This window comes from Indicator indicator, chromosome 1 (genome assembly GCF_027791375.1).
Source record: "Indicator indicator isolate 239-I01 chromosome 1, UM_Iind_1.1, whole genome shotgun sequence".
In the NCBI taxonomy this organism is placed as follows: domain Eukaryota; kingdom Metazoa; phylum Chordata; class Aves; order Piciformes; family Indicatoridae; genus Indicator; species Indicator indicator.
The window spans coordinates 113421497-113435781 of NC_072010.1; the positions used below are offsets into that span (position 1 = coordinate 113421497).

Below are 14285 nucleotides of genomic sequence, written 5' to 3' on the forward strand. Positions count from 1 at the left end.
CCTCAAATGAGAAAATAGGCTGACACTGGGGGGAGACAGCAGCTCAGATTTGTTTCAGTTTTTTGTTCAGAAACAAGCTGGGGACCTAAAAGTCTGGTTTCTTGCTGAAAGAAGGGTTATGTGATTAGTCCTGTCAAGTTTAAAAGAGGAGCAGAGAATTCAGTTTGGTTGAGTTTCTTGCAAGTGAGAAGAGTCAACAGGGACAAAGTCTTGAAGTGCTCAGCATGTATGTGTGTGCAGCTTGTTAGGCAGCAGGGGATCTACACAGGATCCTCTTGGAGATGTTCCCATTCCAGAAGGTGGTACCTACAAAACTACAGAGTGTCTCCTTCTCCCCTATTCCCTAAAGCTACTCTTTTCCAAAAGAGAATTCTTACTGTATAGATGGCCAGCGTAACCTTACGCAGCATCTGACTTGCACAGGTCTTTCACTGGCTGATGTTATCATTGTCATCAGTGCAGGTGTTGCAAATGGAGAAAATAAAAGGATTGCTGGCTTTTAAATTTCTAGTGTTTGCCCCTTTAGGCTTTCTTTTACTGACAGGAAGGCCACGTGTCTTAAAAATAAAGCCAAAATGCTTATGTAGTAATAAAGAAAGGAGCTGTTGGGAGTTTAAAGGAAAAACATAACCTTTCACATGTTCTTAAGCAACTTAAGGGGCTGCTGTTCCAGCTTGAAGGAGCTCAGTGGCTGTGGGGTATCTGTGATCCTTAAAGTGAAAAATAAGTGAAGAAGCATTCAGCAGGATTGTTTTCTCATTATCTGTTTTGGCTGAAATGAACTCAGCTTAATTTTAGTACCGGTGAACACTTTTAGTCGGAAGACCACAAGACTTTTACCAGAAACACAACAGCACTGATGCTGGAAAAATGCAGAGCTCCTGGAGCAGTGCCCCAGGACAGGAGAGATTGCTCTTGAGCCACTGTGCTGCAAGTTAGGGATCTAAATGATTTTCAGCTCTTCCAAAAGAGCAACAACAGTTTCCAACATTTCCTTTCTCACTTTTCCTCTTGGGGATCAGCAATTCCAGCTGTCTTTTCTTGCTCTTCTCAGTAAAGACACTGCAGATGTTCTGTCTGGGGTAGAGTCCTTCATAAGTCTTCTTGATACATATATCTAACCTGTGACATTCAGTCAGTGTCTCTGCCTACCTGCTGGTTGTCAACCCCCTGGCCTTAACTCTTGCCAAAGAGGAGCATTGTGGGAGACTCTTACAGGCTCCTTTCCAACTCTGGCATGGGAGAAACCAGTGGACTAATTTGAAACACTTTGCTTGTTTCAGCCTTCACCAGTTCACAGTCTTTGCAGAATTGTTTTCTAAGATCCATGGACTTGTTGCATGCTCTCCGTGGTTATTTACTGTGTGGTAACCTCAGCCTTGGAGTCAAGTTTAGTGAGGAGCTGATAGAACTCACATGAAGGAGCTGACTGCCCTCTGTCTGATACGCCCCTGGTCATGCGGAGAAGAAACAGATGTACAACCCACATCAGAGTGTGGAGACAGATCAGGTAAAATTCCTAACATTTGAGTTTGTTTCATCCCCTGGACTTGTGCCAAAAGCCATTTTCATACAGACTGGTTGTAAGGGACTGCCTGTTTGGGGGACTCCAGGGTGGGTGGGTGTTTATGCACGGTGCACATCCCCTTGCAGTTTTACTTTGGCTTTTGAATCCGGTTTGTCTTGGCTGCTGGAGCAAGTCCAGTGTACCATCTATGCTCAGCTGGACTTAGATTGACATACGTGTGTACCAGTCTCAGGGATGATCAAAGCACGAGCTGGCTTTTCTCCAGCTGATGACAGAAATACCTGCTGGTCGTGAGAACAGTTGTCCCCATAGCGATGGACTCCTCCTATGTTCCTATAGAGAAAAAAGTTTGCTTGGGCATAAATAAGTGATTAGGCATATATTCCTGTCTACCTCCATATGGCATCAATTTCTTCCTCTTTGAAATTGATGAGAGAGCTGTTCAAAATGTCTTTGTGTACTGGCATCAAAGGCTGCCTCACAGTGAGACTGTTTCCAGTCTAGGCGAAGGCTCTTGAGATAGCTGTCACAGAGCAGAGAATATATATAGCTGCTGCCTATTGATCAGCAGAAACAGCATGGGTGACTATCATTTTTTATCAATCTCTTTTTTTTTTTCCTGCCTTCCTCATATGGGTTGGTTTTGCTCTCCAATGCCTCAGCTTCTAATAGTGTGGCACTTTCCCAGTTCTCTGAGTCTCAGTTTTCTGTGACTCATATTCCTCTGGCCTAAACTTAGGCTAATTTACTGACTTAGTGTTTCTCATTGATTGGAGGAGGTTTACAGCTAGCCAGTAAGAAATGTCAGACACTAACAGTTAAGTGCATTTTAAGCCATATAAATGAATCTGGCCCTTACATTTAATTGCTTTCCAAAACATTTTTTTTTATTTTGCATTTCTTACACAGAGCATTATTCCCACATGCCTCCTTCTTTCCTCTATGTGTTTCTCCATACCTTCTCCACATGGTTGCTGCAGAAGAAAATCAATCTTAGAATCACAGAATGTTAGGGGTTGGAAGGGACCTTGGAAGATGATCCAGTCCAAGCCTCCCTTTCAGAGCAGGATAACCTAGGGCAGGTCACACAGGAGTGCATCCAGGAGGGTTTTGAATGTCTCCAGTGAAGGAGACTCCACAGCCTCACTGGACAGCCTGTTCCAATGCTCTGTCACCTTCACAGTGAAAAGGTTTTTCCTTATGTTTACACGGAATTTTCTGTGTTCCAGCTTTCACCCATTGCCCCTTGTCCTGTCACTGAACATCACTGAGAAGAGTCTGGCTCCATACTCCCAACACTTGCCCTTTACATATTTATGAACATTCATGGGGTCACCCCTAAGTCTGCTCTTCTCCAAGCTAAAGAGACCCAGATCCCTCAGCCTTTCCTCACTCCCTTAATCATCTTTGTGGTGCTGCCTAGACTCTTTCAATCAGTTCCCAGTCTTTGAACTGAGGAGCCCAGAACTGGATACAGTATTTTCCAGGGCAGAGCACAAGGGGAAGAGAACCTCTTTCAACCTACTCATACACCCCAGGATCCCATTGGCCTTCTTGGCCACAAGGGCACATTGATGGCTCATGGTCATCCTGTTATCCACCAGGACTCCCAGGTCCTTTTTCCCTATGCTGCTTTCCAACAGACCAGCCCTCAACTACCTGAAGGGAGGTTGTAGCCAGGAGGGGTTTGGTCTCTTCTCCCAGGCAACCAGCACCAGAACAAGAGGACACAGTCTCAAGCTGCGCCAGGGGAGGTTTAGGCTGGAGGTGAGGAGAAAGTTCTTCACAGAGAGAGTGGTTGGCCATTGGAATGTGCTGCCCAGGGAGGTGGTGGAGTCACCATCCCTGGAGGTGTTCAAGGGGGGATTGGACGTGGCATTTGGTGCCATGGTTTAGGTAGTCATGAGGTGTAGGGTGACAGGTTGGACTCGATGATCCTTGAGGTCTCTTCCAACCTTCTTGATTCTATGATTCTATGAACCTATGCTGGTACACAAAGGCAGAGGCTGAGCTTTGAGCAGTGTTGCTTGCCTTTGCCTTTCTACTACCTGGCCAACTTTCTCCCAGTACTCAGGAGCATGACCCAAAATGAGCCCCACTCTCCCTGCTCAGTTGCAGAAGCTCATACCTTAGGTTCCGTCTTTACAAACCTTGCTTGAGTCTCTGTGGGCTCTGGTCCCCAAGTACATTTGTTCCATCTGTACCCTGGGTTTCAGCATGCTATTGAGGCAGAGGACTTGAAAAGAGGGGAAAAAATGTGTTGAGCCAGTCATTACAGGCCTGCTTCATGAGCTGGAGGAAAATAAATGTCCTCTTTTCCATGAAGATGAGGCTTGGAAAAGCAGTTAGAAGTAATTAGTCAATGAGACATCGTGAAAATTCAGGTGATTTGCATTCCGGCTAGCTCAGAGCAGAGAGACATCTGTTATAGCTTCTTCATCAACATAGGCATTTGCATCTGCCTCTCCTCTTTATGCAGAGATACTTGAATCATTCTATTCTAGTGGTGCATTTCAGTCACACAGAGAGAGGTGTTTAAAATCCTACCAAGAAGACACTAGACTCATGCGTGCTATTCCAAGTGCTCCTGAATAAGGTGCCTGCTGCTTGGTGACATCCTCCTATTAGCATGTTTAGTCATATATTAAAGGCATTGCATGTCATCCTCAATTGCCAGCTGAGTCAGAACTGTATGAGCCACAATATTTTTCTTCAATATAAAGGGTTACAACGTTCTGTAGAAAACAGAGGTTGTCATTATCCTTATGCAACAACAGAGGTGGGAGTGGGGAGGAAGAAAGAAGAGGACTCATCTCAGAGGAGTTTACACAAAATACCAAATTTCATTTCATTTCAGACTTGGTTCTTTTTTCTACCCACAGGTTTCCATACACCTTAAATAGGACTGGGTTAGAAAAGTTTCAGCAGTACTCCACATCCCAGCAGGAAGGCTGGGAAGAGTGAAGGTGTTGAGTGAGATTTTTCCAGTCCTTTCCAGAAGGATGTTTTTCCCTCCCTCTCAGGGAAATGTGGCACCAAATGCTTCCTCTTTCTTCATGCTTGTTTCCATGAAAGTCTTCATGGAGGCTTCACTCTCATTTTACCAAAGAATACAAAACAGGAAAGACTGAAAAATTGCTGTCACACAAATTACCTCCTTTTTCTACTTCCTTGCTGCTAAAATGGATAGAAGGCAGGTGATTCTGTACGTGGTCTCACAGACTCCAATGGGAATCAGAGGTGGCAGAAGACACATCCTACTAATGAAGAAGACACATCCTTCCAATGGAGAAATCACACCCTACCAAAGAAGAAGTGGCCCTATACCAGCAGCTGCATGAGCTATGGTATCAGAGACTGGTAAGGCTAAGCAGCAGTCAGGCAGTAGTCCAGGACTCTGCTCTGTTCAGGTCTGGTCTTGTTCTTCTTCATGTGAATCGTGAACAAAGCAATAAAGTAGTCAAGTGTGTGCCAGTTTAACTAGAATGCACTGTAACTTCTCACCAGTAGTGTAGTGCAGTCTTCAGGTGAAGGTAAACAGTCACTGGGAAAACGTGGTGTGCAGCACTTGTTTCTTAAGTAAAGCAAGTTACTGTGAAATTACTGCCTGTCCTCATGGTAAAGAAGCACCAGATCTATTTCTTCCCTCATCCTGATTTTATACCCCTTTTCATCAGTATCTAGTAGAGCAATTCCTGCTTCAAGCCCATGTGAAAAAATGTTCAGGGCCATGATACCAGGACAATATAAAAATTCCTGCCCCTCTCCAGTCTCTCCCCTTCCCCCCTCTGTCCCCCTAGTTCTTTCCTTCTTGAATTAGAAGCACCTAATTTTCCATTCTCTTACATCCATCTTTGTAAAACAATGAGCCTGTGTTTTTGCTGAAGATGAAGCTGAGAAAAGATGGTTATTCTTCTGTGCATATTCACATCTCAGCTGTAGCAAATGACATGTCTGGGTTCTTCTGAAGGGAGATGAAACGCCCTTTTTTAGGTATCTCTGCCACACCAAATTACAATGCTCATGTAGATGGTTTTCCACACACAGGAGAAAAACTGCACAGATTTGCCTCACTGTATCAAAATGTTTTAGTGAACCTGTGAATCATCTCATAACTTACTTCTTCTATGTTTTTATAGTCTTGGTTTTCTTAGAAGTACGTGATAAACACACACCTAGTAATGAGCAACACAGAAAATTTAAACTGGAAGCCACTTTCAAAAAGCCATGAAAGCGTTCAATGAACTTGAAAAAACCCTGCTGTTAAGAAATGCTGTCTTGCATCACTCGTAAATAATCTTTTGAACCCAATTCCGTGATAAATTATTACATCTCAGTAATCAGTGTCATGGATAAAGGAAATCCCCGATGACGATTGCCATATTTTATCCTGAGAGACTGGACTCTTCATGCTCTAAAGCCTGAAGCAACTGCTAATTGTAAGACTTCAGAAAGGAACTTCCCTTTGAGAAAGCTTTCTTTTACCTGTCACTGAAATGTTTATTGCAGTCCACTCTTGGAGATGAGGTACTCAGTGTAATGACTTACTGAGCTGATAGAGATCTAATGCATGCATTGAAGGGAAATTCTTCAGCCTTTTTCACTGTGAGGGTGACATAACACTAGAATGGGCTGCCCAGAGAGGTTGTGGAGTCTCCCTCTCTGGAGACATTCAAAACCTGTCTGGACATATTCCTGTGTGACCTACTCTAGGTGGTCCTGCTCTGGCAGGGGGGTTGGACTCAATGATCTTTTGAGGTCCCTTCCATCCCCTAATGTTCTGTGATTCTGTGATTTTGTAAGCTGTGGACTGTGGTGTCAGTCACAGTACAGCATATTCTCTGGGAGGAGGTATCCCATTGGGGTTAATGACAGCCTTGACCTACAGAATTCATGTTACAGCTCCATATTTCTTGAAATTGAAGGCATTTACATCTGTGGCATGGTCTTATGAGTCCCATAATAGAAGAATTTGTGCAGAAGGCTGGGTCTTGGGCATGTTTTGTCCCGTTTTCGTGATAAGGAGGTCCCTTCCTAGCACAAGCATAATGATTATCCACTTAGAATACACATAAACATTTGGATTTGAAATTATAGCTCTTATTAGTGCTATTGATGTGGCTTTTTAGGCTTATACCCTGTTAAGGAAAGGGTTTAGCAGAGCTGCATCGCCGTAACTCATTCAACATCAAAACACATTTTGAAGCCTGACTGTAGGAAGAACCATTTAAGAAAGGGTGTCGAGGTAGTAGTTCTCCCACTTCTTCACTCTGTTGATCACTACCTTCCATTTGTTTGGGGTCATCTTCTCTATTCCTTTAACAATCAAGTCACCGAAGAGGATACACCTATAGGAGGAGTTGTTCCCAATAGATCTGAGGGCAAAGTCCTTCCTGTTGTTTATAATAAACCATTTCAAAGAGGACCAGGCGACGGCCATAGGGTAGAGGTAGTTGTAAGATGAAGGCACAACAAGAAGCTCATGGCCATTGGCTCTGGCAGCTTCGCGGCAGGACTCAACGCTGGACATGCAGATGGCTGGTGTGGCTGGTGGCAGCGTTCCCAGCTGCGGCTCCTTGCCCTCTTCGGCCCCGACATGCATCGGCTGCATTTTATCCCTTGTCACAATGACACACTTCCCATAGGACATGGTCAGAGATTCACACAGCTCCTGAAAGATAGCGTTCTGCAGATGGGTGGACAGATCGACTCTTAATAGGAGTTTGTGCCTCCAGGGTACCCACCCTTGGTGGCTGGCAGCATGAACAAGTGTCCATACTGGCCAGCGCAAGCTGGTCTCCTCGGCTGTTTTTTCTCCTGTTATGAGACTTTCTGGAATGTCTGTTTCCCCTAGAAAAACAGTGTTGAAACCACTATGCTGCAGCGACCTCAGAACTTTTAAATAGTGCAGGCACTGCCTCTTTGAAGCAGCATCAAAGCAGCCCCTGCGAATTATGTGGCAGAGGAGTGGACTTGTGAAACGCTGCATGTTGATGTCTTCAGGCTCATGAAGGATACTTGCAGAGCTCACAATGCTCCTGTTGCCCTGGTGTTGCTCCACGGAGTCCCACCCAAGCAGCAGCAGCAGCAGCAGCAGCAGCAGCAGCAGCAGCAGCAGCAGCAGCAGCAGAGGCATCTTGGAAACCAATGGTTCCATCAGGCTGGGTAGGCTGCAGCTGTGCAGCTGGTGGCTTCTGGAATCAGGTTGCCCACCTTGAACATTGTGATTCCTTCTCTTTTAGCACTGGGTGGGTGCTTGGACTGTGTGCATGTGTGAGCCAGGCAGGCACTTCTGAAAGGAATCCAGAGGAAAGTGGATATGGTGGAAGGAGCTGCCCAGAGTCAGCATGGAAATGAAGCCAATGCCTGAACTTTGAGACTAGTGGTAAAAACCATTCCTTTCCTGCCTGACAAGTGTGTGGCCTCATGAAAGATGTGGTCTTGAAATGCTACTGGATGGATGAGCGGGCTGAACCTCACGTGCCTTGTTATGGAGGGAAGGAGGAACTCTTGACTCCCAAATGAGCTGCTTTGATGGGCAGGCCCAGTCCTGACAGCACTACAAGGTGCTGTGTGGTGGTCAGTGCCCAAGATCACAGCAGCCTGTGTGAGGTCCACTGTGCTCAGCCTGCCCAGCTCTGGGCCTTGGAAGGGGGAAGAAATAAGTGAATCCTCAGACATCCCTTTAGGGTGAAGTGTCTTTAGGAGTAATTTGGTTTCTAGAGTCCTCTTAGCAGCCCTGCCTCTCACATTTTCTGCTAGCCTTACTGAAGAACCTCTGAGGGACCTATATTGAGCCTGACACCAGCACAATCACCCCCCTCCAAAGGTGAGCAACACCTTCAGAGGAATGGAAGGGATCATGGGGAAAAAAGAAGATTGCTCACATGGTGTTTTATAAACACACAGGCTGACATGAAGGTCAGAGCAGAAGGCTGGACAGATACCATGCTGCTGCCATGGCAAGTCAAAGGGGGGCTCAGGAGCACATGGCAAAGAGAAGGGTGCAGCAGGCCTGGGGGGATGGGAACAGTCAGGGGAAGATGTGCAAGTGTGCAGGTACACTGAGGGCAGCAAGTGTTCACATAAAAATGTTGTGGGACAGCAAAAAGTGAAGACTATTTTGAACCATCTTCTTTCTTACCTGTCCCTCCTCCTCCTTGCAGATGGATGTGCACAATTTTACTGGAGGCACAAGCTTGTCAATGCAAAACTTAGGTTGTTCACACTTAACTGTACCTACAAGGCTGAGTATGAATGCTAGCAGCATCATCAGCCTGCCAGATGGAGCTGAACAACACAAATGTGTCAGTCTCTGATGATGGCATGCATTTCCCTGCCCACCTCTGAAACTGAAATACCTCATGGTTCACATCATTCCCCCTGGAACAGATTTCCTTCCCCCTAATGCAGTGGGAAACTATGAAGTTAAAAAAAAAATCTCTGAAGATTAACACAGACAATGGGGTCTAATTCAGCTGTCTTGATGATCTTCTTCCTGAGGCAGGTGAGTGGTGGGGGCACATCATGTTAGAAGCATCACATGGAGAGCAGAAGTCTGAAAATTTGGTTAAAGAAGAAGGGTGTACCCCAGAAAGAAGCCTATATAGTTTATTAGCCAGATACAAGATGATAGCAGATTCAGGCTGTACACATTATGAAGAAACCATTCATGTGAGGATACAATATAAAATAATATTGACTCACCTTGCTTAGCATTTCACACTGTGGTGTACCTTTCTTTTTTTAGTGTTAGCTTTTGTCCTCAATAAGTATTACCAGGAGCATATCCTGACATGAGCAGTCCTATGGGAGTTACGGAGTGCTAATTAGTTTTGAAAAATGCACGTGTAGGGGCCTAAGCAGTGCCTGAGATCCCCAAAAATTCTGATGTAGGAACCTCACTGTTTAAAATTTGGGTTTAAAGTATCCAAAGAACTACCTGTAAAGAAATGTTATTCTCTTATTCTTGGTCCCTGTGACAAGCATCCCACCCACGACACACACTGGAACCACAAATCATACTCCTTATTACCTGAACTGAAGGGGTCATTTACTTGTGTCCTCTCCAGAGAGGGATCTACCTAATGTTGCATGAGCTGCAGTATGCCATCCTTCAGAGATACATAAAAGGGCATGTTGCTTTTGTTAGTCTTGCTTTCTGGCTACCTTCTGATTGTGATTGGACATCAGTAGGAAACAAGTCAGAGGAGCAACTGTGATAGCACCCAGACAGTGTCCCCAGGTGCTCCTCTCTTTCCTTGTCCTCTCCTCCCTCTCCGGGCTTGTCCTTGAGTCTTTCTGGCTGTGCCAGTATAAGGACAGCTCTAACACTACCTGCCTTGTCCCTCTCAGAACTGCTTCTGTCACCAGTGGGAAGCAGCAGCTCTGTGCCTGTAATAAAACGTGTATTTTTATATATTTTATGATTTGCTATCTTGGGCAGTGGTATCTTCAAACCCCACTGTAACGTATTTACAGAGTATATTTACAGGTTCTATTATTCGGTTGTGGGCATTACATGCCACATATGAAGACAGCTAAATGATTTAAGCACAGATCTAAGAATTTCCAATACAGCAATTCAAGTTGGAAATAAAGGTGCTGCGATCTGCGGTTTCCACAAGGGGCATTCTGTGGCGGGTTAGCTGGGGACTCATGGCTTGCTCCTCTGTCTGGTGTCTTTCCAGATGCTGTGGCTAGAATTCCAGTGGCTCTTGGCTTGGAGAGAGCTAGGGGCCTCTCTCTTCTCATGCCCAGTTCACAGTCTGGAGCTTGCCCTTGGCTCAGAGAGGGCTAGAGGGCCTCTTTCTCTCTTGTGTGTGCTGTCGCCAGGCTGTAGTGTTTCCATGGCTCTTCTGGGATTCAGTTCTCTTGGAGCTTTTCACCTTTCTGCCTTGGTCCAGGTGCAAGGCCTGGGTGTAGTCATTGCCTGTTAGTATAGGCCCTTCAGCTGCTACTCTGGCAGCATTTGGCTCTTGTTGCTTGCTGGATGAGAACAAGGCAAGCTGCCTGACTTCTTGTCTGGTTTAAATACTGTGCCAAGAGAATGAATGCCCTTTGGTCACACGGAACCCTGATAACTGGACCTATAGGATGGGGCTTATCCAAACATGGCCAGGAGCACACACAGTTCACAGCTGTGTCACAAAGTTAACTACACATACTACATGTCTATCTGGACCCCAGGAAGTGTCCAAGTTTGCACATTCACAGGTGCTTACAAGGTTAATCACACCTGCTATACATTTGCCTTCATCATCTGGACCCCAAGAACTATTCAGGTTAGCACATTCCCAGGTGCTTAGCCCATTGTCTGAGCTAGGGCATGTTTGGGGGTTTGACCCTTCAGCACAGTGCCCCACAGGCTGAAAGCCATGGTGCCCAGTGCATTTGTGTGCTCTGAGACTGCTCCATGAGGCAACCTAAAGCACAGCAACAGTGGCCAGTGGTTAAAAGCATGGTCATCTTTGCACTGGACCATGCCTGTAGGTACCACTGGGGCTGCCCAGGAAAATTAGTCTTGATGTTCCTCAGTTTAGACCCTCTGTAAGTGAAGTCTTAAAACCATTGCTCTGTCACTGCAGGCATTTGTGGGTTTGCAGCATCAAGGCAGTTGTTGAGTGACAAAGACAGCCTGCTGCTGTAGCCTGAGCACTTGTCTGTGCTCTCACGTGGCAAAGAAGGGACTTAGCAAGGAGAACAAAGGAGCTGGAAACCAGCCTTTCTGCTTGCTAGGCCTTAGGCATGGGCAAGGTCTGTGCCACTGTATTGTGGTCCTGTCCTATAAGGACCAGGTGCTGCTCTTATGCTGTCAGGTGGCATCACTGTGTCTGGCCCTGGCTCCTTCAGCCCCCATGAACTAGTCTGAGCCTCACTGATTATGAAAACACCAATGGTAATAGAACTGATACGTAGTGAGATGGGATGGATGGACTACTTTCATGTTGTAACTATTCCAGAGTAACTATTTGGGAAGTGGATTCTCCTCTGTCCCATTCATATATATGTGACATAAACCCAGCTGTTACCCTGCTTTAAAAACAATTACTCTCAGTGTCTCAACATCATTTAAAAGACTTGGGAAGCAGACATAAAGCAATGGGCTGAGACAGGAAAATATGTATTTTATTTCTCATGCTACCTTTAGTCTGCTGTATTACTTTTCACCTCTTTTTTCTCCCACCTCGTGTCTACATAACCAGCAAGCACCTCAGAGCAGGGACCTTTCCTCCTTTCGTAATTTTAGACTTCTGACATTTGCTTGCAAGGCCACACAGTGCCAAATCTCTGGGCATAGTCCCTGTCTCACAAGTACCTTTGGGATTTGAGAAGTGCTTCTGCTGGTCCTTCTCTGGTCCTTCAGCCACTGCACTGGAGTCTCCTTCTTTCATTCTGCTGCCTTAGCAGCAAGCCCTGCCTCTGGCAGTAATAGGGTGTCCCAAAGGTTAGAGTTTGGGTATCACCACTGGGACCACCTGTCTTCCTCCATCAGCCCCAGCACACACAGCCATCGTACCCAGCACCCTGTGCACAGGGCACAAGCCATGGGTGGCACCTGCCCCCTAGGGATCTGTGGGTGTGGGGGGCTGGGCTCAGTAGAATGCAGAGCCTGGGCAATCATTCCCTGAGAAGGAGATGGGATTCTCCTGCTGCCAGCTCCTCCCTCACTGCCTGAGTACACAAGCAGGGGCTGAGCAGTGACATCCTCCCATCCCAAAGCACATTTTTAGTGCTTCACCAAATTCCGTTGTACCGCTTGGCTAAATAACAAATTTACCAATTACCCACGAACAAAGGCCCCGTGAATGAAGCAATTAGGATACCAATTATCAATTACATGCCAATTAGCCATTTCAATAGTAATTATGCCATTAGGTTACCAGTCACTACATTCCATACGCAAGCTAAAAACCATCACAAACCCTTTACTTTAAAATGTCAAAGAAAAAGTGAAATACACACAAACAGCGGGCATGGTGTTAGGCAAACAGTGGATGGTTTTACTGCTGTATCATGTTGCATGTAGCAGCTAAGATTAAGTTGCTTATTTAGAAATTTAACATTTTATTTTTATCTAAATGTTTTGTAGATTAGAATATTAAGTTGTTTGTTTCCCTCCCCTTCCCCCCACCCCCCCCCCCAAAATCAACACTGGAGAACATTATTCTACAGGGAATTTGATTTTCTTCCAGTCTTACATGGTATGAGCTAAAAAAAAAAAAAAAGGTATTATTTTCCTAATACCATACCCACATTTCCCCTCTGAGCTGTCTGATGAAGTCCTGGACACTATCTAAAGTCCCATGAGTCCCATGCCAAAGTAGTATCTCTGGTGTCAAAGGGGACTTTCCAAAAGTGTGTAAATTTAGCTCTTGATCCATGATGGAAGCAATAACAGAAGCGCTTACTGAAATCAAAGATGGCCTTAGGATGGAAACAGAAAAAGGTGGAAACTTCAGAAAACAAACAAATCCCATGCCTAAAGTAAGAGCTCTAAACTTCTTAGAAGAGAGCTAGTACAATTGCTGGCAGTTTCTTGCAAAGACTGGTGAGACACCTTGTGAAGCTGATGAAATTTGGCTTCCAGCATTAGGAACTCTCTGCCAGAGTTGAGCTTTCCCCTTGCTGGCATCACAGCCATGGTTTCTGCTTAAACACAGCCACTATTTCAGGTAGAAACACTTGGTCATCTATTGTCTGGACTGTGTTGGAATGAGGTATCTTTAGGAGCTGAAGGTTTTTATCAGATGTGGTTGAAACTGTATGTACACACCTATGTGTATCCCTGAGGTGGGGGACAAAAAGAAAAAAAAAAAAAAGGGAAAGCTTCATGGCCAAGAGGTTGGTGTAGAGCTAATGGGTGTGCCTGTGTTTGGGAAGGGGTCTGTTGCCTGAGTAGTCAAGGTCTGACTTTAGCACTCAATATAGGGTATAGAAGCCCCAGCTTCATGGTGAGCAGAGGGAGAAGAATGGCTCACCTTACCCCCACCCCAACTGCCCCCAAGACATGATTACCTGTAAGGGTGTGTGCAGGAATGAGCTTGTCCCCAAGGGGACACCAAAGAAGGCATCAGTAGACTTCTGTCATACATCATTAGTGAAATAGCTTTCAGAGGCTCAGTTTGCAGGGAGGGAAAGAGCACTTCTCACAGCTGTGGAATTTGCCCTCCAGCTTGAAGCTACCCTTCCCTCAGCCTCTCCCAAAAAGCAGCAGCCACTGCTGCAGGAGGTAAAATTTCACTGTACAAAACCTGGTGTGGGTTATGGATGTCTGAAACCTGTACCTAATGCTCAGGATTGTAAGACACATTTGGCTCTGCTTCCTGACCCTGTGGCTGGACTGGAAAAAAATGATAAAGCAGAAGGAATTGTCACTACTGCTAGAAGGCAGGCTAAAGTATCTCAGTGCTGGCACTGGACAAAAATCGATCCTGCTTGAAAGTGGATGGTGATACTTGCCACTTTCTGAAAAAAACCCACACTGGGTAGAAAGAGCAAACCTAGAACTGCAAATGTTTTTTTCTACCTGCAAAACACCTCTCATTTTTCAGATCTGAATAGCTGATCTGCAGCAATGGGAGCATGGCTACTGAGTGTAGTCAGGGGCAGTGTGCATAAATAGTGGATCCTGGCTCAAACCGAGCACTTATTAAACCAGACACAGTAATGAAGCCAAAGGCAATAGGGTCCAAAACTAATTCAACTGCCTAATTGGCCTCTGCTGGAGACAGTGTCTGGGGAATACACACCTGTC

At 45.5% G+C, this 14285-nt stretch overlaps 1 protein-coding gene across 1 annotated transcript; it reads right to left on the reverse strand.

Annotated features, from left to right (window-relative positions):
- Nucleotides 1-6755: 6755 nt before the first annotated feature.
- C1H21orf140 (chromosome 1 C21orf140 homolog) lies at nt 6756-7517 on the reverse strand. Its single transcript, XM_054391350.1, has one exon. The coding sequence runs from the start codon at nt 7515-7517 to the stop codon at nt 6756-6758; it is 762 nt and encodes a 253-aa protein (XP_054247325.1).
- Nucleotides 7518-14285: the final 6768 nt, after the last annotated feature.